We start from the raw sequence: 24,630 nt of genomic DNA, 5'->3' as shown, positions 1-24,630 counted from the left end.
CCCAGGAGAGGTGGCAGTCAGGTTAGGAAAGTGGACGCTCAATTTTATGAGCATTCATTTTCCTAACCTATGCATAACCACGTGTTAGGAAAATGGACACTCGTTAATTGAGCATCCCTTTTCCTAACCTGACTGCCAGCACACTTTTTTTTTTAATTCCCCTTTTTTTGGTTCCTCCAATTTAATGTCGCAACAATATTAAGTCAAAGAAACCGAAAAGCAATATTTTTTGCTTTGCTGTAATTATTTTGGGCTCCCTAAGAATTAACGCCTGTTCCAGGCAGGCATTCATTTTGCAGGTTAAAATATGCGCGTCAGGCGCACATTTTTTTTGAATCAGGGAGAAATAGGTAATAGCCTCATCATCTTTAATTTACATGTGATGAGCGCCATTACCTACGCACTCCATTGGCTGCGCGTTTTGGACACGCTAACCCGTTTTACATCGGGAGGTTATGGACGTGTATCCAATCGTGTGTTGAGCCGTGGGCTGTGGCCTGAATGTGACCATGTTCGGTCTGCCAGGCTGTTGTTGCAAACTTCATTCTGTTGCTGCTGTTTCTCCTGACCTGGACCCCTTACCATTTTCCCCCTCCCTGTCTATGGCAAACCTGCTTGGATTCTGGCACAGATTTGGTTACTCCCTCTTCCGCTGGACAGCAGAGGTGTAAACTAGTTACGAATCTTCTCAGTTTCCCTTTAGGAAGGCCAGGCAGCCACACTTCAATAAAGAAGTGCTTCTTCTGAGCCTCCTCGCCCCCACAGCCTGGAGCTGATTCTTCTTGAACACTAGGGAAGCCTGCCAGATATCTGAATGTTTCTACCATGCATATATACCCTTTCCCTTCCAGAGAGGAAACAGGCAAAGCAAGCACTCAACGGCATAACGGAAACCCAGGGTTCAATTTATTCTTCGCAGGGATGACACTGCTATAAATCTTGAACAAATAGTTACAACTGCACAATTATGACTTGTTACAGAAAGGAATTAGACATAAAAACAGCATAGAATTATAAAATAACTTACAAAATGAAAAAAAAAAAGGCAATACAGGAAATACATTTCCTAGGATTATTTAACAAGAGAACATAAATATGCAAACTGCTGAAGAATTGAGACTTTTAAAGCTATTTAACAACAAATTGGATAGTGCAATAGTATTGGCATGATTCTGGCTAAAGTGCTACATGCACATTTTACATTTATCCTGTCCTCCTTCCCAACAACTGCATGGATTTCAAACTGCTTAGCTGGAGGCAAATTGTTCTGCTTATGGAAGAACTTGTTGAAAGCAAGAAACACTGGTCTTAATTCACCCAATGAGCCTGCTCAAAAAGGGACTTCCCCCACTCTGCGCCTATGAACAAAATCTTTATTGAACAGGGTGAACAGTGGAAGAATTGAAAGAGCAACTATCAAAAGCAAGACATTCTGCACATACAAAAAAATATTAAGATATAAATATCTCCTTGGGCCTTGAGTATCATTCAACGTACACTCTTCACTTTGCCCAGAGACATGCCCCCAGGCACCAATTCACCCTAAATACATAGTCTAGAGTCTAGAGCAAGCCTAACATATGGCTTAACCAGAGCAGAGACTTTTATATTTGATGGGTATTTTTTTTTTTTAAACCGATTGTGAATCACTAGTCCCTTTTGTTCACAAACCAGTGGCTGCACAGTGCTCCATTTCCGTAATTCTTATTGTTGGTACTTGGCAGGGTCCATATCCTGCCCAGAAGAAAGGAGACGAGAAAGGCAGATACCACAGAGGTAATAAGGAACCTAGAAAGACAGCTGCGGGAGAAAGGACAAAGATGACACAGGCTGACAGGGCTCTGGGGCAGAGCTCTAGAAAGGAGGGAGGGTCAGAAATTCTACAACCCCACCCTGACTACTTCATACTGGGGCCGATGCAATAAAAGTGCACCAAAAGCTGACACACAGTGTTCAGTGCCCGCTTTGCTACCATGTGCCCAGGCACCTCTCCTGGGGGCGCCATGCAATATTTAAATTAGGGGGTCGCACTGCCAAGGAGGTGCTAGGGTCGATTGCGGGTCCCTAGTTCGGTGCCCAGGCTAGGTCGGCTGTCAGCGGGTTGAGAAAACAGACGCTGAATTTATCGGCGTCCATTTTCCTAACTGGCGTTCACCCATGGGTTTGGAAAACAGACGCACGTTAACTGAGCGTCTGTTTCCTGAACCTGACCACAGGCACTCTTTAAAAATCTTTTAAACTTTTCGTTCCTCAGATTTAATATCTCCACGATATTAAGTCGGAGGATGTACGGAAAAGCAGTATGTTTGACTTTTTGTGTAACCTTTTGGGCTGCTCAGAAATTAACACCTGCTCTCAGCAGCATTAATTTCTGAGTGTAAAAATGTGCAGGTCTGACACACCTTTTGTTTTGCATCTGGGGAGCATAGCTAATAGCCTCATCAACATGCATTTACATGTGATGAGGGCTATTAGTTTCACTGTGCATTGGATGCGCAAATCCCCTTATAGCATGAGGGGCTGTAGCTGCGCATCCAGCTGTGGGTAAACCAGTGTACTCGGCTGAGCGCACTGTACTGTTTTGGCCTATAAATAAGGTGGTGACCATGAGCTAAATAAAATAAACAAGGCAGACACTTTCACTGCCTGCATGGACTGTAAACTACTGTGCACACAACTGGAAATAAAATGCAACAGTTTTGCAGAGCTCAGTCACCAAAACTTTAAATGGCATGGTAAGAATATTTTGTCCACTAACGGCAGCATCTGAAATACAACTAAGACTGAAGGATGGCGCTATTCAGGCCTCATCTCTTCTCAGGCGCTTACACAGGTGCCTTAATGAAGCTAGATGTTAAGTAAAATTTGAATATACACAAAAACATTATTCAGTTATATTCAGTATTCTAAGCACTAGCCTGTGGAGGCTAATATATACTGTACCTTTTCAACATTTTGGAACAATTCAAAATATAAATAGCTACTTATGTAAAACAATCCTTAATGTCCCAGGTAACTGGAGGAAAACCCTTTTATGTTCACAGTCTTTAAATGCATAAAGTACATTATAACCTTAATAAAAATGCAATTCTTATTTACAGTTTACAGCAAAAATCCATAGCTGTACAAAGAAATTAACAAAATTCACATGCACTTCGAGGTTCATATGAAAAAGAAAAATTCAACAAGAACTGCAGATCAATTTGTGCAAGTGCTTTTTTTTCCTAATATCATCTCCCCCATCTCTAGCCTCCTGTGATTGTAAAATATATACAATAAGTAGGTTTATGCCCAGTCCCGTCACTGGGTAGGGTACACACTGTCATGGTTGCCTTTGTCCCCTCACATGAAACAGCACTTCCTGTTCTTTGGGGGTGCTATATACTAATTTAAAATACATTAACAGTACTTTACTTGCTGTAAGAGAGAAAGTTTACTGAATGCTATACAGCAATTCCCCAGAAAGTTATTTAAAGGTAAACACATTTATTTTCTCGTTTCTCGTCATGGTTTTTACAATTAGTTTCAAATCGTTATGATAAATCCATCCACATTCCTGGTCTCTCCAGACTGCGCTGGGGTAATTTCTGATTCTGCAACTTGATTTTCCTGCGTCATTTCAAAGTTATTTTGGATCACGGCTTTCCAAACTCTGCTTGCCAGATTTTGGGTGGGGTTTGCAATTGCAATCCATAGATGTGATTTTATGCTTTGCACCTCGGGGAACAAAGCTTATGCCCCAGATGTATACAAAGCAGCAGTTCTAGAAAAATCTGTGCGCTATATTGTATCACAGACCCTGTAAACTAAAATCATTCATTTTTTCTATTAGTTTTCCTCCCCATTTTTTAAAATAAAATTATATACTAATACATTTGTGAAAAATCAGTGCGGTAATCAAATAAAAATGTTTTTCAGGATTTCTACTTATAAGCAAACATTTCAAAAATTCTACATTTCTTATAAATATGTATTTAGAAAAGTTTGCAGGTGCATGAGCTGTGAATAACCTGAATTCCTTCGTCAGGACTTGCTGCTGTAAATTCATTGCTGCTGCCGCCGTGTTTCCTCTTTCTAGAGGAACCGCTATATCTACACAGCGGCTTCTTTCTGTTCCTGGCACCATCTTCCAAGCAGCAGCAACGGCCTCACTGCCACACAATTCAGCTACACAGCTTGCTTGATTGTCCTGTTCAAACTTTAGGTACCTCACTGCCCACTAGGAAAGGAAACAACTATGAAATCCTAACAAAAGGGTCTGCTAGCTGGAGCTTCAGCTGGAGATAAGACAGCACCAGGATCGTCAGCTCCACCCCCCATCAGTTAGATTGAGGGAGCACAGGAGTAGGCAATTCGGGTCTTCAAGTGCCACAAGAACAGATCTGGCTTTTAGGATAGCCACAATGAATAAGCACGAAATACATTTTGTATGCAATGGATGCATTGCATGTAGATTTCTCTCGTTCCTGGTGGATATCCTGAAAACCAGGCCGGTTTGAGGTTCTTGAGGACCGTGGTTGCCTACCCCTTGTGTAGAGCTTTGTAGCCAAAGGCAATATGCTTTACACTAACCGCAATGCAGAGTTACCTACACACCTCTGGGGGCGAGTGGCCTGAAAGCACACTTCTGATTCATGGCCCTTGACAGTCTTCAAACAGGAGAGAGGAGAGGGAAGAATGGCGCTGACATTATATCCCAATCACAGCTGAGGCAGATGAGACACAAGGAGATAAAAGTGACCTTGCCCACGCTCACAGAGGTGGAATTGTTACTAGGCTAGGTTTCTTGATTTATGGCTTAGTACTCTGATCTCCAGCCCTCTTCCGGAGCACTTTCATTTTTATTTATTTATTTATTTATTTATTAATCAAGAATTGGGAAGAAAAAGATACCAAGTCATTTCCTCATTCCAAAGTCAATATCCAGGGAGAAAACGTTACACGAATTCACGCATATGAGAGCACTGACACAGCACTGAATAATGTGTGTGCTGCATTTTACTGCAATATTCATTTTAAAATTGTTGTTTTTTTTTTTTTTAACAAGATATACTAGAGGATATCAAGCATGTCACTGCCACAGAAGGGACACAGAACCAGGGGTCTTCAAGTGGGACTATACACCTTACAACAGTACTTTATTCATATTAAAGATAATGTTATGTGGCCCTTAGTAACTGAAAGCCAACAATATGTTAATAACCTGCAAACTATAAGCCTTATGTTCTGTCACATTAAAATTAACTTCATTTTGGCCTGGCTATTTCAGGTCACTGTGCAAAAACTTTTTCTCTCATGTATATTCACCTCGAGTCATGTATGACCATTCAGAAACATCAAAAGCACACATTTCAGATTGTAAACTAGTTCCTGCCATGTTGTAGAGATACACTACATATGCTGTGAAACTGAGTGTCAGATATGGGTAGTTTGGTGACATGGGGACTACAATTCTCCTTCTTATCCAATGGAGCGTTTTTCTTAATACAGTGGGGCAGGGAAGACTGAAATTCTCTGATCCCACCACATCTGCAGGGAAGATACGGACACAGCTTTGCTGGGTGTCAAGTACTTGTCCACCCAAAAAAAACCTGCATAGCCCAAATTCAAAATATGCAAGTAGTACAGGTCTTAAAGTAAATTATTACATGGCTACAGCTTTTAACAACCTCAAAAGCAGCTAAAAATGGTAAAAGCCGCTTCAAAGCACAGTTCAATATTCAAAGAGAAATCTTGTACTTTTTCACAGTGCAAATATGTTTCAGTAGCAAAAGGGATTCCTGACTAATTTAAAAATGACCCAAGTCCTTTTTAAATTCACAGGGGCTCATCCCAAGCAATTTTTCCTAGAAGCCAAGTGGCAGTGCTCCGCCCTCGCTCTAAACACTGGGTGCACTGCAGCTGTCTTGTGACTATGGGAAGAACACGAAGATTATAGCCGTTGAAAAGAGGGGAAAGAGACGGCTTAGAAGGACACTGCTTAGCCTTGGATCCTACAGGGAAACGGATCTTATAAAATCCTCTCTGTGTGTCTGTGCCCCCTCCCTTCCATTTTTAAGAACGTGTTCATTCAATTGCAAATCTGCACCACAGATAGCAGAGCACCCTGTTGCTCTTATGGCCCCTCTCCTTCCACTTTTTATGTGCCCTTGACACCCAGCACAGTAAGAATCCAGGCTTCTTTTTCCTGCAGGAAATAGGATAAGTTCACTTCAAATCTAAGGAAGGTCAAAGCACATTGTGATGTCATCAAGCATTTTGAGAGCAGCTCTGTCATTGGTTAGGGCCTGTGGTCAAACAAGGAAATTAGGCACCATGAAATGTCTATGCATTCCCTTGTTTTATACTGGAGTGAGGGGAGACTGCATACAATTGCCTAAGAGGCCAACTGCATTCTTTTTTCACTACATTGACTGTTTGTAGACAGTTTTTTTTTTGTTTGTTTTTTAAAGGAATGCACTTGTTAATCGTAAACAAATTATCCTAAAAGTTTGCAATTATCATATAGGTCATTGACCCGATTTTGCTAAGACTTGCTAAAGAGCTGGACAGCTTTGCAGCTATCTATATGAAGAGCTTTACAGAACCAAACTGAGAAGGCACAAAGGCATCTGGGAAAACAAAGGCTGCTCAGGCAGGCTCAGACTTTAGATAGCCTTGGAAAATTGTTTAAAGCAAAGATTGTGCTACCTAAATTCACCCTGGCCAAGCTAACAATTGAAGATACATTTCATACCAGATATCTATCAACACTGACCTCAAATGGGCCCAGCTACTGATATGCTAGTCACAGAATCACAAAGCATAGACATTCTAGTAAGGCACAGAAGGTGGTCATACAGTGGCTACAGAAAATCCTATACCCTTATCCAAAATGTTCACCTTCTGTACAGCGCTGCATACATCGAGTAATACTATAGAAGTGATAGGTTGTAGTAGTAACGTTGCCTTATAGCTTGGAAGTAAAATGCATTAAAACAGTATTTGTTCCAATCTACACATCCTACCCACAACGAAGCAGAATTAAAACATGGATAAGTATTCCACACCTTGTGCTTCTTCAGCCATCCTAAATACTCAAAGCTCTGGCGTTAACTAATCATATTGAAATACACACATATCAAGTGAACTGGCTTCACCTCTGTTTAGCTGTATTAATTCACATGTTGTTCCATCTGCTGGGTAGTGCATTTCAAAACAATTCCTGGACAAAGTTGCGGAAAGGCATAGATCTGGGGATAGATGGAAACAAATGACAAAGTCCTTGAATAGCCCTCGAGTTTGGTCAAGATGATTACTAGAGTGGAAGGTTACAGCACTGCCAAGACCTTGCTTAGATCAGGCCTTTCCTCCAAACTAGAGGACTGATCAGGGAGGTAACCAAGAGGCCAGTGGCAGCTTTGAAAAGTCTTGGCCACGGAAGCCTGTAGCTCTTTCAAAGTTCGCCACGAATCTGGCCTGTATAGTAGGGTGGCAAGAAGGAAACTATTACTCAAGAAAGCCCACCTTGAATCCCATTTAAATTATTCAAAGGAACAATTAGGGGATACTGTAGTCACAGGGCAGAAAGTTGTGGGGTCTGAAGACATGAAAAATAGAACGTTTTGGCCTGAATGCAAAAGTGTTACATTTGCCACAAACCCAAAACAGTCCATTACACAGAGAACACTATCCCTACTATGAAGCATGGTGGTGGCAGCATCACATTACTGGAAGGTTTCCCATTAGCAGGAACTGGGACACATGTCAGGATGGAAGGGACGATGAATGGAGAAAAGTATAGAAAGATCCTTGAGGAAACCTGCCGCTCACTTCAAAAAAGCTGAAAACGGACAGAAGTTCACTTTTCAGCATGACAATGATAAAGTTAGGAGAAGGGTGACCACAGCTCCCCTACGAGGAAAGGCTAAGGAGGCTAGGGCTCTTCAGCTTGGAGAAGAGACGGCTGAAGGGGATATGACAGAGGTCTATAAAATCATGAGAGGTCTATGGAATAGCCATTGTTTATTACCAGCATTAGTAGCACAGGGTTTATTTACTGTTCGGGTGTTTGCCAGGTACTTGTACCCTGGATTGGCCACTGTTGGAAACAGGAATGCTGGGCTCGATGGACCTTCGGTCTGACCTAGTAAGGCAACTTATGTTCTAATGACCCGAAGCACCACAGTCAAAGCTATAGTGGAGGTGGCTAAGGAACAAAAAGGTAAAGGTCCTGACTTCACTCTAATTGAAAATCTGTGGCATTGTCTTGAAAACTGCTGTCCATCAATGCTCCCCTAAGGAGCTTCTCAGCTGTAATTGCTGCCAAAGGTGCTCCCAGCCAGTACTGACTCAGGTGGGTGGAGACTGTTCGATTTCAGTTTTTGGCATATGCATATGCTTTGTCCCCCAGTAAAAATATTTTTGGCTCTGACAGGAGTGGAGTACGGTGTATTGATGAGTGAAAAAAAACCCTCATTTAAATGCATGCACTTTGGAAGCACAGGCACAACAAAATGCAAAACATTCAAGGAAGTGTACACTTTTCATGAATTTCTCAAAGCTACAGCGAGACACCAATCCTTAATTACCATCACTTTATACTTATGCATATGCCCAATCAGAGACTTGAGAGAAAACCGAGCATAGAAACAAATAGGACTAATTAACTGATTAAAAGAACCCAGCAGTCACTCTCTGCAAGCTGGTCCTGGTACCTGAAAACTGGTACCTTACTTTGTAAATTATGGAAGACAGATGTTTACTAGTTAGTGGTTCTTGCCTGTCATTGGTTTCTCGTTCTGTTTTTCTAGTATTGGGACATAAGCATGGTACAGGTGGTGGGAAATTCAGCCTGAACCTGATGTGGCATGAATTGATTACCAAGAGGTTTCTCTTATCAGAGGTGGTGATGAGCCCCGAAGGATCGGAGGAGGAATCAGACCTGTTGCTATGGGAAATGGTCTTTGCATTGTGAAAAATTCCAGTAGTGATCTATTTTGAATGCTTTAAAGCGATTAGACACTTTTAATGTATTTAAATAAATGACTGCACACCTGAAGACCTTAAAGGTCTGTGCTTATCACATAATTGTATTTTTCTTCTCCTCTCAACTCTTAGGGCCTCCCATGCCCAAGAGGACAAGGGCACAGTTTTGATACATGGATAGTGCTTGGCCTAGGATATCAACTTGTCCACTACAGCAGGAACTTATACATAAGAGAAAATATAAAGGCAATTTTTTTCTTGCAGGTTTCATCCTTTTGCTTTGGCATTGTGGATGTGTGGTGGATGGGGGAGTGTTAAACCATCCATATCCAAAAACATTCAGTCTCAACCAAAAGGCCACGAGGGGACTGTCTTCAGTTCACAGCTCAAAATCCCAGGTTTGACACTACACTTTGTTTTAGCTAAAAGGTGGAAAGGAAAATGTATGGTTAAGTTTATAAAAAAAAAATAATAATAAATCCAGCATTACTATTATCATGGTATTCATGCATCAAGGCAAACTTTGACTTCACTAAGAAGACATTGGGACTAGGATAAATTACCAACTAAAGCCCAGAGTTGTAAGTCCCCAGTGGTATCTGAAAGCAGAAGGCTGTTCCATTCGATCCAGCACTAATTAGAAAGCAGGAGGCCTCAAAGGAGCTGAAAACCCTGAGATACTGCTCCTTTTACCTACTCCTTCTAATGTAAATCAGCAGCAGGCAGATTGGAAAAATAAACCTTTCCTTTCAACTGCAGCTGGAAGCAAGGAAATAAAACACACAAAACTGCACATGATCAGAACTATTTAAAAAAATGTTCTACACTAGATCTCAAAAGGAAAAAGCAAACTCTTCTAGTAATGCATTTGCAAAATGAATAATGGGAAAGAGACTGTAATGTCAGGGCAACACACTCTAGTTCATTAACTTTACTCCCATCCCACAAAAAAAAAATAAAAAAAAAATTGGTGGAATTCTGGCAAAAGCGTGATCAAGGTGTGACACAACTCCTCCCCCATTTCATGAAGGGACCAATTAAGTGCATATTTTCATTGCTCTAATCCTTTTCAGGAGTGGCATTGGCTTCAAATATAGCTTTATGCATAACGTCTTTACCACAAATACACAGGGGGGGGGGGGGGGGGGGGGAGTGTGTCCACAAGGTCCGGATGAGTGCAGAGGGTCACTGAGTGAAACTTTTTTTTATGGCCACATGAGGGAAGTCCGTGTTCAGCTCCTGGACGACTCGGTTATCGATCTGAGAACAGAAGGACACATCCAGAAGAACCAGCTCTTTACAAGACTGCAACAGTTTCCGTAAGGACTCGGGGCTCACCATCCTTGTGCCTGCGGATAATGAAAAGAAAACATGGTGAGCGAGTGCCATGACAGCAACAGCTGCCAGGAAGATAAAAGGCTCAGGTCTCACAAAACTAAACTTCTACAAAGTGTCATCTGCTAGAAAGCAGGAACTGAAGGGAAGAACAAGAACTGAAAGCTCCCCCAACCCCCTTTTTCTGAGGACAGGTAACAAAAACATGCACCGCGCAATTATTTTGATTTCAGCTCCTATTTGTTGATAAGAAGGAGTGTATGCAAAGAGTATGCAGCATTTCTGCTTTAAAGTTTACTTCATTTCAGAGATTTTAAGGTTTAGTGTGGGAGGAGTAGCCTAGTGGTTAGAGTAGCGGGCTACGAACCAGGGAAGCCAGGGCTCAAATCTCACCGAGGCGCCTTGTGGCTATGAGCAAATCACTTCATCCTCCATTGCCTTGGGTAAAAACCTAGGGCCTCATTTACAGGAAGGACAACTTTCAAACAATTACGCATGTATGCATGTGGATCTACAATAATATTTTATAACCCACGCATATCATTTACTTAAAAACATTTGTTACCCACCCTTCCTGCATTCAGGGCGGGATACAACAAAAAACACACACAACAGATAACAAAAACTACAATATGCATATCTTTACCCCAGAATATATGTGTGTAAGTAGGCTTCCACTGCAAACACATTCAACACACTGAACGTGCATACTTTTCCTGCCTACTTTACAAATGTGTGCGCCTTTATTTTACGTGTGAAAATAAAGGAGGTCTTACGCACACAAGTTGGCACATTTTAAAACGTGTGCGCAATTGAAATTCATCAGTTGCTTCACCAGTTTGCGAGACCCTCCTGGTTCTCAGCCTGAACTCATTCCAGTTCACCCAGACCTCCCATCCAGCCAATAGTACCCACTAAAGAAGTCTGATATCAATTACGCAAGATAATTAGCAGGTGTAAAATTGCCAAATGTATGCCTATCTTTTACAATAGATACTTACGCAGCTGTTGGCCTCACCTCAGGATGCCACTAGATTGCCTCTTTTTTAGGCATGTACATGTGCATGCGAAACAAAGTAGTTTTATACAATAGCGATTACAGGCCACTTGCATGAGTATATGCTAACTTCTACATGCACAACGTTTTGAAATTACCTCCTAAGCATATTTCCCAGAGAGACAGAATGGGAGAAACCAGAGTTGCTTACCTGTAACAGGTGTTCTCTGAGGATAGAAGGATGTTAGTCCTTACACATGGGTGGCATCATCAGATGGAGCCCGATGTGGAAAAACGTATGAGCATGCTTTATACCATGCGCCACGTGGGGTCCCCGCCTCAGTCTCAAAGCATAGAATTACGATAAATAAAATAAATAGGAGAAGCCCAATTCTGTGGGGTGGTGGGTGGGTTTCATGAAGACTAACATCCTGCTGTCCTCAGAGAACACCTGTTACAGGTAAGCAACTCTGCTTTCTCTGAGAACAGGCAGGATGCTAGTCCTCTCACATAGGTGAAGCCCTAGCTACAGGCTGTTCCCCAACACAAAAGGGGACCAACAGACACAACAACAGTGCTATTGGTAACAGGGGAAAGAAAGCCTGAACCCAAACATGCCCTAGGGTTGGGAGAGCTGGATTCTACACCTCAAACATATTCCGGAGGACAGACTAGACGAACCTACTGTTGTGTCGGCCGTCCCAACCCAGACAGTAATGAGATGTGAATGTGTGGAGAGAACTCCACGTTGCAGCCTTGCAGATCTCCTCCACGGGAACTGCTCACAAGTGGGCCACCGATGCTGCCATGGCTCTGACAGAATGAGCCTTGACACGATCCCCAAGATGCAGCCCTGCCTGGGCATAACAGAAGGAGATGCAATCTGCTAGCAAATTGGATATTGTCTATTTGGCAATGGCAACACCCAACCTAGTCCTGTCAAAAGAAACAAAATGTTGGGCGGACGGTGTATGGGCTTCTGTGCGCTCCAGGTAGAAGGCTAAGTCTTGCTTGCAATCCAAATTGTGCAGTGCTTGTTCGCCTTGGTGCAAATGGGGCCTGGGAAAAAAAGATTGGCAGGATGATTGACTGGTTAAGATGGAAATCCATCACCACCTTAGGCAGGAACTTAGGGTGCATATGCAAGACCATCCTGTCAAACCAGAACTTAGTATACATGGATAAGTCACTAAGACCTGGAGCTCGTTGATCCTGCTCGCTGAAGTGAACGCCACAAAAAATATGACACTCCAGGTCAGGTACTTCAGGTCACAGGTGCGCAGTGGCTCAAAAGGAGCTTTCATCAGCTGAGCCAATACCATGCTGCGGTCCCAAGTCTCAGCAGGAGGCCTTAGGGGAGGCTTCAATTGAAGCAGGCCATGCATGAAACATACAGAGATGGGCGTACCATCTACACCATGGAGTCTGTGGGTGTTGATTCCTGCTACAGACACTCTCAATGCTATTTTGAAAACATCATAGGTCGCACGGACCTAGTGTTTTCCACACTCCAAACCCTTGTGCAGCTGCACCTGCTTCCAGATGTGCCACAAGTATTGGCTCATGTACAGCTAGTAGGCAGTGATACGGGCAATAAGCATGGCACCTTGGAACACCTTCTTACCAAGAGCGTCTGATGCTCTGTGGTCCTTCCCCGGGGGCGCAGAGGAGTGGGTCCGAGAGTGCTTGACCCTCGAGAGTGGACTTGACCAATGATTGGGGGGGCAGCTGACGCTTATTGAATCAGGCAGTCTTTTGGATGAGGTAAACTCCTTCCTATTCATGGGAGGCATTGTGAGGGGGGTGTTCCCAAATCCTCAGCAGCAACTCCATAAGGATTTCGTGTAGGAGGCTCTATGAACTGAAGAACCTCAAGCATTTTGTGCCTGGTGTCTTCTTCAGTTAAAAGCTGGAATGGGATGGTCTCCACCATCACCCTGACAACCCTGTGAAGGTCAAGTCCTCAGGCGGGGACTTCCCTCTATTCCTCTGGAGAAGGATCTGATGGGAGACCATCTGAATCCTCTGAGGAGGATTCTGTCTGATCATCTCCCCAGGGATTGTAAGGGCCTCATCCTCACTGTACACCATAAGTAATGGGGCCCTAGGTGCTCAGCTGACATCTAGAGATGCAAGCACCGATGTTTAGAGATGCAGGCAGAGAGGCTGGTAGTCCCTATCAGCCTCAATGTCTCCGCCAGCCTTGATGGAGGAACCAGCAACGACCACCATAATCGGTAGGGGGAAGCCTCTGTGTCCCACCGGGCACAGATGTGACCCAAGAACAGACGCCAGCTGGGTTGGTAAGGCACTGATGAGCAGGCTGAGCTTCTCCAGAAGTGGTATGAGATGTCGGTGCGCGGGACTGAAGCCCTGCAGTGCCCGCTCCATCGCCAGCTGGACTGGATGCTACAGCTCCTCCTCAAACACTGCGATACTAACACCAACTGGGAGCCAGGAGGGATAGCCAGATCTTCCTTGGACCCGTGATGGGGGATCAGCAACTGGCACCAAGACCAGTGGAGACTGTTGTGGACCCTGGGCAGATGGAGGGTTGGCACTCCTCGCTAAGGGACTGCTTCAGGGGCATCACAGCAAAAGCCGGTGCAACCCAGTACATCGATGGTGACTGATGCCGATGCTTTTTGGTCTTCCCACAATTCTCATCCCGGTCTTTCCCTGGTACCAATGTCAAGGATGATGAACATGACATCCTTGGCCCGGAGAAGATAGACAACGGTTGGTCTCTGGCGCCCCTATCCACCGGGAACCTCTACAAAACAGACTGTCCCGCTTATGCCAATGCTTCGGACTCCTTCGACCTGAAGATGTTAGAGTCCTCACTCATGAGTCACACAAAAACTGCTCGACTACATTCTGCACCTGTCTGGCTTAAAAAACAACTCCGTTAGAGTTCATCTGAGTGCAATTGGCACATACCACCAAGGTGTACATGGTACGCCCATCTCTGTACAGCCTATAGTTGTATATTTCATGTGTGGCCTACTTCAATTGAAACCTCCCCTAAGGCCTCCCAATTAGTCTTGGGACTTCAGCATGGTATTGGCTCAGCTGATGAAAGCTCCTTTTGAGTCACTGCACACCTGTGACCTGAAGTACCTGACCTGGAAGGTCATATTTTTGGTGGCGGTCATTTCAGCGCACAGGATCAGCGAGTTCCAGGTCTTAGTGACTTATCCACCTTATATTAAATTCTATCATGACAGGATGGTCTTGCGTATGCACCCTAAGTTCCTGCCTAAGCTTGTGATGGATTTCCTTCTTAACCAGTCAATCATCCTGCCAATTTTCTTTCCGAGGCCCCATTCACAGCAATGCAAATGAGCACTGCACAATTTGGACTGCAAGTGAGACTTAGCCTTCTACCTGGAACAGACAGAAGCCCAAAGATAGTCCACCCAATTTTTTGTTTCTTTTGACAGGACTAAGTTGGGCATTGCTGTTGCCAAACGGACAATATCCAATTGGCTAGCAGATTGCATCTCCTTCTGTTATGCTCAGGTGGGGCTTCATCTTGGGGGTCATGTCAAGGCTCATTCTGTCAGAGCCATGGCAGTGTCAGTTGCTCACTTGTGAGAAGTTCCCATGGAGGAGATCTGCAAGGCTGCGATGAGGAGTTCTCTCCACACATTCACATCTCATTACTGTCTAATTAGGGAGGATGCAAACATCATGAGGATCAGTGATAGACATGATCCTCGGGCACTAGGGGGCATTGGAAGCCAGACACGGCCATAACGGGGAAAAATATGGACAAGGGTGGCGGGCGTCGTTGGAAGATGGGCTCTGAGGCACCGCCACCATGGGGGGAACTGAATGCGAAAGGAAACTTACTTGAATGTTGAAAACCCTGACTGGGGACTTTACAGGGAGGTACTGAGAGGGACCCAGCAACGGACGTTTGAAGAGGGATAGCGAAAAACCGCAAAAAAAAAAAAGTTTTCTACGAGGCAAAAAGCTAAAAGTTTTAGAGCTCAATCCAACCATGATGCTGACAGCTCAGTGGAAAAAAAAGACTGAAAAGGGACCCTGCGTGGATGCGTGGTATAGGGCATGCTTAGTGTACCTAGTCAAAATTTCTAGAAACTTTGACATAGGTTTTCCGCATCGGGATCAATCTGTCACCCATGTGTGAGGACTATCATCCTGCTTGTCCTCTGAGAAAAGTCTTAGTAAACTAGGCTCTTAGATTGTAAGTCTTCTGGGGACAGTGAAATACCTGAATGTAACTCATCTTGAGCTATCAATGAAAAGGCAGGAGCTAAATTTAAAACTAAGCTTTGAGTGTTAAAGCCTTGAAAATCAAGGTAGATTCAGCAGCTAAAAGCTTCAGATAGTGTTAATCCGTGCCTTGTGTTTAAGAGCTGGCAAACATCCTCTAGCTACCCTTTATGGGGGGCAATTTTCAAACTGTCTGCATTCTTGCAAAGATCCCAGGGACTTTTTATCCAATGTCTTTGCACCATTTTTCAAAAGGAAAAGTTACTTTAGGGGAAAGTATCCATAGGCTTTTGCATCTGTTTTTCCCTGCAGATGTTTTTTCCAGACCAAGACTACATGCATAGTTTTGAAAAGCCAAAATGTGTATGGTTTCCATGCCAGGGACACCAGCATTATAATGGAGCTAAAGTAAGTGCAATGGAACAAAGTACATAATTTCATCCATATATACAGGGTGGGAAATTTTTGTAGGAGTAAAATGCTTTTTACCTACGGAATTCCCTGTTAAAATTATCTTCTATGTACATACAAGGTTACCATTCATGGTGGCCCAAGTAGCTGAAGGCCACCAGTTCCAGTCAGTTTGCTAGAAAGGTGATGAGTTGGTGCCAATCTACTGAGAAGGAAGGAGGAACAGCACTTAGCACTGTGCTCTCCTCCAATATGGCTTGTTGCCTTCATGGTACTGGCACCCCCTTTCTGCTGCCAGATTCTGGTGGCATGCTAGAAACACCTCTAGAAGTATTGCTCAATGTGGACGTAGCAGTCACCCAGACTGCATAGCCAGAAAAGCCTCTTTGCAAACTCACTCAGACACCCTCTTCTTGAAAGGGAAGTATGCATGTGTGTATGACTTGACTGTGGTCTGGCTGCAGTATGTGTTGGCATATGTTCGCTGTGTATGTTTGTATGGGAAGCTGGGTGATTTTTTTTTTCTGTTAGTGGTAGGTACTAGAGTGCCACAAATGGGTCTCGTTTTCAGACTTACAATGAATATGCATGAGAAATCTGCATATAATAGAGACAGTGCATTCAGATCTCTCATGCATATTCACGGGGTTCTTCTGGAAATCGGACCTGTTTGAGGTCCTACCTACCTTTGCTGAAGGCCATATTTTCATAATTCTGTTTTTGCAAGGTAGGTTTTTTTTTAATTTTTTTTTTTTAAACTCACTAAGCCAAATCGCCAGAAGAAAATCTGGTGGAAATATTATCCTAAAAACACACTTATGAACAGATTTTCCACTGTTAAAACAGGAGTCTTAGTAAGTTATGATACTGTTTAAAGGGCCAACAAAAGAGATGACATAGTGCATTAGCTTTTGAGACCTCACAGGTCTTCATTACTGCAAATCTAAATGATGCAAAATGTATTCAAACACAGAACCATGACTGCACTCAGCTATAAAACCTGGAGACACCATGGGACAATTTTACTAGCCAACATTAACATTAGGCAACCTTGAACTAATCACTTAAACTTCCCTATGATCACAGTTAATTCCCTAGGGTAGGAATTTTGCAACTATGTTTATTATAATGCTGCAGTATGCTGCATAAAATATTTTATGTAAACACAGCTAAAAGTAGTCTCTTGCATTCTGTTACTGATGAACTTTGCAGCACCAATGCAGCAAAGGAAACAAGCATCCTGACGTCAAAGAGTGGCATCATGGTACCAGTTGATAGTAGACATTTTATTTTATTTAAAAGTATTTATAGCCTGACCTGATGTACAAAGTTCCAAGCGGGGTACAATATTACAAGCATAAAAATGCAAACATATTAGACTGTCCCATCCGACCGCTCCACTGCTGAGAATGAATCTAAAAAGAATACAAGATAAAAAATTCAAACTTTCTTCATGGGGGGGAAAAAAAAAAAAAAAAAGGTATCCTCACTATATTGTTGGATGTAAATGGCAGCTGAAAGAGGTATGATTTTAGTTGCTTTCTGAATGACTTTCACAAGTTGTTACATAAAGCTGCTCAGGTAGACTGTAATAAAAAGCTGGTCCAGCCAACGAGAAAGCAGAGTTGCTTACCTGTAACAGGTGTTCTCCCAGGACAGCAGGATGTAGTCCTCACATATGGGTGACATCAATAGGCGGAGCCCTATTACGGAGCCATGATCCCTGTGTCCACAGGGGTTCTCCCTTCAGTCTCGTTTGTAGCAAAAACATGCAAGCGAAAAATAAAATAACAAAACGTAAGCGGACCCAACTCCACGGGGTGGCGGGTAGGTTTTGTGAGGACTATATCCTGCTGTCCTGGGAGAACACCTGTTACAGGTAAGCAACTCTGCTTTCTCCCAGGACAAACAGGATGGTAGTCCTCACATATGGGTGATTAGCAAGCTACAGGCTGACTCATATTACAACAGGCCAATAGCAGACAACTCGTGCAACAGGCACAATAACTGGGGTGCTATTGGCAATGATGAGGCAGCCTGAAATCACAGGAGGTTGTGGAAGGAGTTGGGCATTATACTGGAAAAAAGTTTTCAAGACAGATTGTCCAAAGGCAGAGTCTTGACGGCCGTCCTTATCTAATCAGTAGTGGGCTGCGAATGTGTGAAGAGAGCTCCATGTCACAGCCTAGCAGATGTTGGCAATTGGTACTGAATGATAGTGTGCTACAGACATTGCCATGGCCGTTTCAAAATGTGCCTTCACTCACCCCTGGAGAGAAAGGCCTGCTTCCTCATAGCAGAATTCGATACAGTCTGCTAGTCAGTTGGAGAGAGTTTGTTTGCCCACTGCAACTCCCAGCTTGTTTTTGTCAAAAGAAACAAGGAGTTGGGTGGATTTCCTATGGACTGCAATGCGGTCTAGATAGAATGCAAGTGAATGAGTACAGTCCAAGGTATGCAAAAACGTCTCGCCCTAGTGACAGTGAGGCCTTGGAAAAAGAGTGGGCAGACTATAGACTGAATAAGGGGAGAGACTGTGTCCACCTTAGGAAAAAATTTAGGGTGAGTACGAAGGACCACTCTGTCACGGACGAACCTAGTGTAGGTTGAGTACACAACAAGGGCTTGTAACTCACTGACCCTTTAAGCAGATATAATGGCTACGAGGAAAATAATTTTCTATGTTAGAATTTTTAATGTCATAGGAATGCAAAGGTTCAAACGAGGAACGCATGAGCCTGGTGAGCACTACATTTAGGTCCCATTCTGTAACCGGTGATCGTAGAGGAGGTTTAAGTTGTAGAAAGCCCATCATAAGCCGACTCATAAGGGGTTGAGCCGTTATCAGGGCATCCCCTACTCCCTGGTGGTACGCTGAAATGGCACTGAGGTGTACCTGTGCAGAGGATGTCTGGAGACCAGAATCCAAAAGGTACCCTATATAGCCTAATAGAGATGGAGTGGGGCAGGAAAAGGGGCCAATACGTTTTTGTGTACACCATTTAGTAAATCCTGTCCATTTCAAATGGTAAGATTTACGTGTGGAAGGTATTTGTGAAGCTGCAAGTACCTGAAAAACATTAGTGAAAAGATTTGAAGGTTCGGATGGTATAAATTGCCATGATTGTTATGAGATTGAGCTGTGGAAAGGCAAATTGGTTCCTGGATTAATAGGTCAAGACCTATCTGCCGCATTCGACACAGTCAATCATGCCATCCTTCTCGAGCGGCTATCCGATATAGGAATTCAAGGAGAGGCTCATAGCTGGTTTCAATCGTTTCTGGAGAATAGATTCTATAAAGTCAAGATCAACAACGAAGAATCACCTCCCATTAAATCAATCCGAGGAGTACCACAAGGATCATCTCTCTCCCCTACCCTTTTTAATATCTACCTGCTCCCACTCTGCCACCTACTCTCCAACCTTAAGCTAAAGCATTATATTTTCGCTGATGACATTCAGATACTCCTCCCCATCACAGAATCACTACAAAAAACATGGGCACATTGGAACAATTGCTTACAATCCATCAACACTCTGTTATCCAGCCTGAACCTCATACTCAACTCAAATAAAACAGAAATCCTCATCATCTCACCTGACGAAAAAAACCATACTCTCATCAACTCCCAAAGCGCATCTCAATTCGCAAAATCATCCATTAACCACTCCCCTTCCGTCAGAGACTTAGGGGTGCGTCTCGACAATCAATTCAACCTTAAATCCTTCGTCTCCAATACAACAAAAGAATGTTATTTTAAACTTCAAGTACTCAAAAATCTGAAACCTCTCCTCCACTTCAGTGACTTCCGTCTAGTAGTGCAGTCTATAATTCTATCCAAATTAGACTACTGCAACTCGCTCCTGTTAGGTCTACCGATCACAGCTACAAAACCCTTACAGATGGTGCAGAACGCTGCCGCGAGGTTACTCACCAACACAAATAAAAGAGCCCACATAACACCTATTCTCTACAGTCTGCACTGGCTACCCATAAAAGCCAGAATCACATTCAAGACATTATCAATGATCCACAAGGATATTACGGGCACCGCACACCTAAACCTAAACTCGCAACTCCGACCTCACACATCACAAAGACCTATCAGATTCAACTACAAAGGTTCCTTATACGCTCCCCCGATCAAAACTTCACGATCTAAACGAGCACTTTCCTCAGCTGGGCCCACCCTCTGGAACTCATTACCACCGGATCTACGCCAAGAAACCTGTCATATAACTTTTAAGAAAAATTTAAAAACGTGGCTCTTCCGGCAAGCATTTCCAGAATCGCAGGAACACTCTGACACGGGCCAAAGAGCAAAAGAGTAAAATTAGTTCACTACAAGTTCCATGACCACACCTCAAGTTCCACGACCGCCCACACCTCTTCAAGGCCCGATTACACCTCATCTGGACAACCCACTTACAACCCACTTGTAGTGAAAGCCACCTCATCTGGACAACCCACTTACAACACACCTGTAGGGAAAGCCTCCCGCGTGGATGCACTAATTCTTTAGTTCATGCATTACTGATATCTAAACACATAAACATTGGTCACTGTTCAGCTCATCATTTATTTTTAGTTATCTCCACATGAATCCACGTTATTTGACAGCCCACCTGTTTGATTGTTCCACTTGTGGATGCATTAATTCTTTAGCCCATGCATTACTCATAACCAGGCCCATAAACATTGGTCCCTGATACCTGTATATCCCAAATTAACACATCATTTATTCTTAGTTATTCTCTACATGTTTCACGTATCATAACGAGTTACTGTTGTCTTTACATATATATTTTATACTATTCTATTTATTATTTATTTTATTTCAAGTTAGTTATTTACACCATTATCTATTTTATTACATGTTATTTACTATATAGATTCTCGTCATTTGATGAGTCACTGTTGTTTATTTAATATTTATTCTCATGTTCTGAAACTCCGTTTATTGTAACGCCTCACCACGAGTGTTTTGTTTTATGTAAACCGACCTGATTTGATATTTGTATCGAGAACGTCTGTATATAAAAATGCTAAATAATAATAATAATAAATAATAATAATATGGGGAAGCATACTTATCGAGGTCAGTACTGGGGTATGAGAATCATTAAACCCCTGTCCTGCTGTAGCTTCACGAGAGTTTTTTGGCTATGAGCGGTATCGGAGGAGACGTATATAGGAGGCCTTTGTTCCAGGGGGCGAGCAAAGGCGTCCATGGCTAACGCGTTTCATTGCCTGTGTAGGGAGCAGAATCTGTCCACTTTGTGGTTCAATTCGGACGCAAAGAAGTCGATGGCTAGAAGCTCAGCGCTAGAAGATTTTGCTCGCTACACATGGATTCAGAGACCACTCGTGGAGATGGGGACCGATTGAGATGGTCTGCTAGTACATTCGGTATGTCTGTTAGATAAGTTGCCCACAGATGCATGGAGTGTGCAAGTGCCCAGGCCCAGATCTGCACGGCTTCCTGGGATAGCCGATAAGAGCCTGTGCATCCCTGCTTGCTCAAGTACCATATTGCCACTATGTTGTCTATCTGTATCCACACAGTTCTGTGTGAGAGGAAGTGTTTGAAGGTATAAAGGGCATAACGTATGGCTTGAAGTTCCAGGAAGTTGATGTGAGACTGTTCATCGAGCAGAGTCTACACATCTTGGGTTTGAAGGTTGTTAATACGAGCTCCCCAACCCAAGTTGGATGCGACCGAGGCCAAGGTCACTGGATCGGTGACATGGATCAGGGATGAAAGTGGTTAAATGGTTTAGAGCCACTGAATTTTAAAGTGCACTGAGTTTTTCCCATGGCTAGTCTGGCCATAGGAGTGATGTGGACCGTGAAATCTATGTCGCCCAGCAGTGGGAAGAATTGATGGGCTGAGGCTATGTTGCATATGCGCAGAGATGTGGACAGTTTGATAGGATGTCTGCGCGGTTGTTGGGCAGGAAGGTCTTTTGGACTGTAGTGCCCAGATCTGCTCCGATGGAGGCAAAGAGGTGAGATGGATCCATATGGGATTTATGGTAGTTGATCAGAAATCCCAACAAATTTAGTAGATTTATAGAACGTCTTAGAGAATTTAGAGCTCCTTGTTTGGATTGACTCCTTATTAGGCAGTCGTCCAGGTAAGGAAACACGTGAATGCTGTTTTTTCATAGATGAGCAGCAATCACTGCTAGGCATCTGGTGTAATACACGAGGTGTCGAAGCTAGTTCGAATGGCAGAACTTGATATTGAAAATGCTGTGGACTCACTATGAAGCGTATTGAAGGTCCTGTAGAGTCAACCTCCTTGTTGTAGTAAGGGAAGCATGGTGCCGAGAGACACCATTGTGAACTTTTCTCTTTCTGAAGAAATTTGTTGAGATTTCTGAAGTCCAGGATGGGCGGAGGTTGTTTGTTTTCCTTGGAAGTAGGAAATAGTGGGATTAAAATTCTCTGCCTTACTGTGTCCGGGGAACACAATGTCCAGAGCCGTGGTCCTCAGTAGGATGGATTGTTCTGTTCTCTGGCAAGGTTTCAAAATCCAGAAGCCTGCCCGACTAGCAGAGCTGGTGTGAACTGGATATCAGTTGTTGACGTGTATATGCTTTTTGAAGTGGAATAGCTGGTCTCACATGGGAGCTGGATAATACTCGTGTGAGCAGTAAAAGGTCCTTCTAGCATCCCTCTTTGCTGGTTTTTTAGCCGAGGAGGGAGGATTTGCAAGAAACGTAGAAAGCTATCGCAGGGTCTTGCAGGGTCTGCGGTGCATGGCAGATCAGCTAGTTTATCTTGGACTTCGGGCCGTAAATCAGGGGCCGTAAGCCAGGTTCACCATCTAGCACAGAGTCCTGTTGCTGGCAACAGGAGGACGTTTCGAAGCAATCACATGTTGTACGAACTTCATGTTGATGGCAGTGAGGTTCCCTTGGTGTTGTGTCAAACATAGCTGGTAAACAGCAATATGTGACACCAACATGGATCCCAAGAAGATTTTATGACCTAGACCCTCCCGAAAACTTCTAGTCCTCTTTAGTGACCAGGTTGAAAGGGATGTCATTTAGAGAGATAGTCTCCACTCTTCTGGTGGAGAAGGCTTGAGGAGGTTGGTTTAAGTCTCGATGGGATTGTTGCCGAAGTGAGATTAGAGCCCTCATCAGCCTTCGAGGATCCCGGGATAGGTATAGGGGCCTGTGGAGGCTCAGAAGGACAAGTCGGCGTCGATGACTTAGGCTGTCGTTAGTAGGGTACTGATGAGGGCAGCGAGGCGGTGCCACAATGGTGCGAATATCGATGGCTCCGGTGTTGGTGCTGGTATGGGGGCCGGCATCAATTGAGGTTGTAGATTCTGGAAGGCATCGAAGACAGCCTGGCGGACGAGGACGTCCAGTTCCTTCCTGGAGTTGGTATACGTAACGCAGCTACAGGGGGAGGCAGGCTAGGCGTTACTGGCACTTCCACATGGATCTGCGGTGGCTCAGAACCTGGCACCGGTGGGGAACACCTCAGTGCCTCGGGTGCAGAGAGCATGGAGACTCTTGTACCCGGGCCCGCTTTGCAACTGGCTCGATGGACATCAATGCCGATGCGGTATCAGTGCCGGCACCGAACACGGAACCCTGTCGGTGCCGGTGACTATGTTTCCCCTCGGTGCTCGGCCCGGTCATTCTCCAGCACCAAGGAAGATGCCACCGATGTCGTGGATGGCGTCGGTGACGGACAGTCACCGTGCTGGTGACAACTCCCACGGTGCTTGGCCCGGTCATTCTCCAGCACCGAGGAAGGTGCTACAGCTGTCCTGGATGGCACTGGTGACGGACGGTCACCGTGCCTCTACTGCTCCTGGTGTTTTTCGCCTAAGGATTACACGGGAGATCTGGTTGAGGTCCCCAAAGTATGGAGCGTTTTCGATAGTCAAGGGCACTGAGACATAGACGGTGGCATCGACGGCACCAACGTCGTCAACATAATCGATGGCGACCCCAATGGCGACCTAGACGTTGGCTACGACAGGATTGATGGCAGCCTCCACGGCATCAATGGGAACCGTGGACGTCTCGATCCCTCTAGCCCGATGAACCTGGTGGAAGATCGCAGCAAGGACACCAGCGGGCATTGTAGGGTGGACCGAGTGTGTTAGACATAGGGAGAGAAAAAAAAAAAAAGAGGGCCACAAAATGGTTGGTAACCCAGGGGAACAGATAGTGAGGTGACAGGAATTGACTGGAGAACACAGAATAGTACTCACCGAGCGTCGATGAAAATGTACGCGAAGGGAGACCCATGTAGGGAAATTATTTGTGAAGTAAAACCAAGTTTTTCCATAAGGAAAAGTTGTGAGAAAAAATCTCAGAGCTCCTAAATATGAGGCAACTGCAGCGCGGGGGGGGGGGGGGGGGGGGGGGGGGGAGAGACTGAAGGGAGACCCCTGTGGACACAAGGATCATGGCATGCTGGGCATGCTCCGTGTTCCTTAATAGGGCTCTGCCTAATGATGTTACCCATATGTGAGGCCTACCATCCTGCTTGTCCTGGGAGAATGCCCCATCTCTTACTTTGGCGAGGTGTGCTGCTTGAATGGAGGGAATATCCTAGAGCAGTCTGTGAGGATTTTAATGCATGTGATAGAATATATGTGAAACATCAAGCTCACTCAAGGAGAAATGTTGCCATTAAGTAAA

The 24,630-nt window shown here is 44.1% G+C and overlaps 1 protein-coding gene across 2 annotated transcripts in view; it reads right to left on the bottom strand.

Annotated features, from left to right (window-relative positions):
• Window positions 1-884: 884 nt before the first annotated feature.
• Window positions 885-24,630, bottom strand: part of FBXL4 (F-box and leucine rich repeat protein 4) — a 140,447-nt gene continuing 116,701 nt past the window's right edge. For both annotated transcript variants that reach the window (XM_029595388.1, XM_029595389.1), the window contains exon 8: window positions 885-10,316. In XM_029595388.1, coding sequence (XP_029451248.1) covers window positions 10,153-10,316 — 164 coding nt within the window. In that variant the 3' untranslated portion in view covers window positions 885-10,152. The remainder of the gene's footprint in view (window positions 10,317-24,630) is intronic.

This window comes from Rhinatrema bivittatum, chromosome 3, assembly GCF_901001135.1.
Source record: "Rhinatrema bivittatum chromosome 3, aRhiBiv1.1, whole genome shotgun sequence".
Taxonomy (NCBI): Eukaryota; Metazoa; Chordata; class Amphibia; order Gymnophiona; family Rhinatrematidae; genus Rhinatrema; species Rhinatrema bivittatum.
Note: the sequence above shows the minus strand (reverse complement) of the source record. Positions and strands in the feature narration are given on the sequence as shown.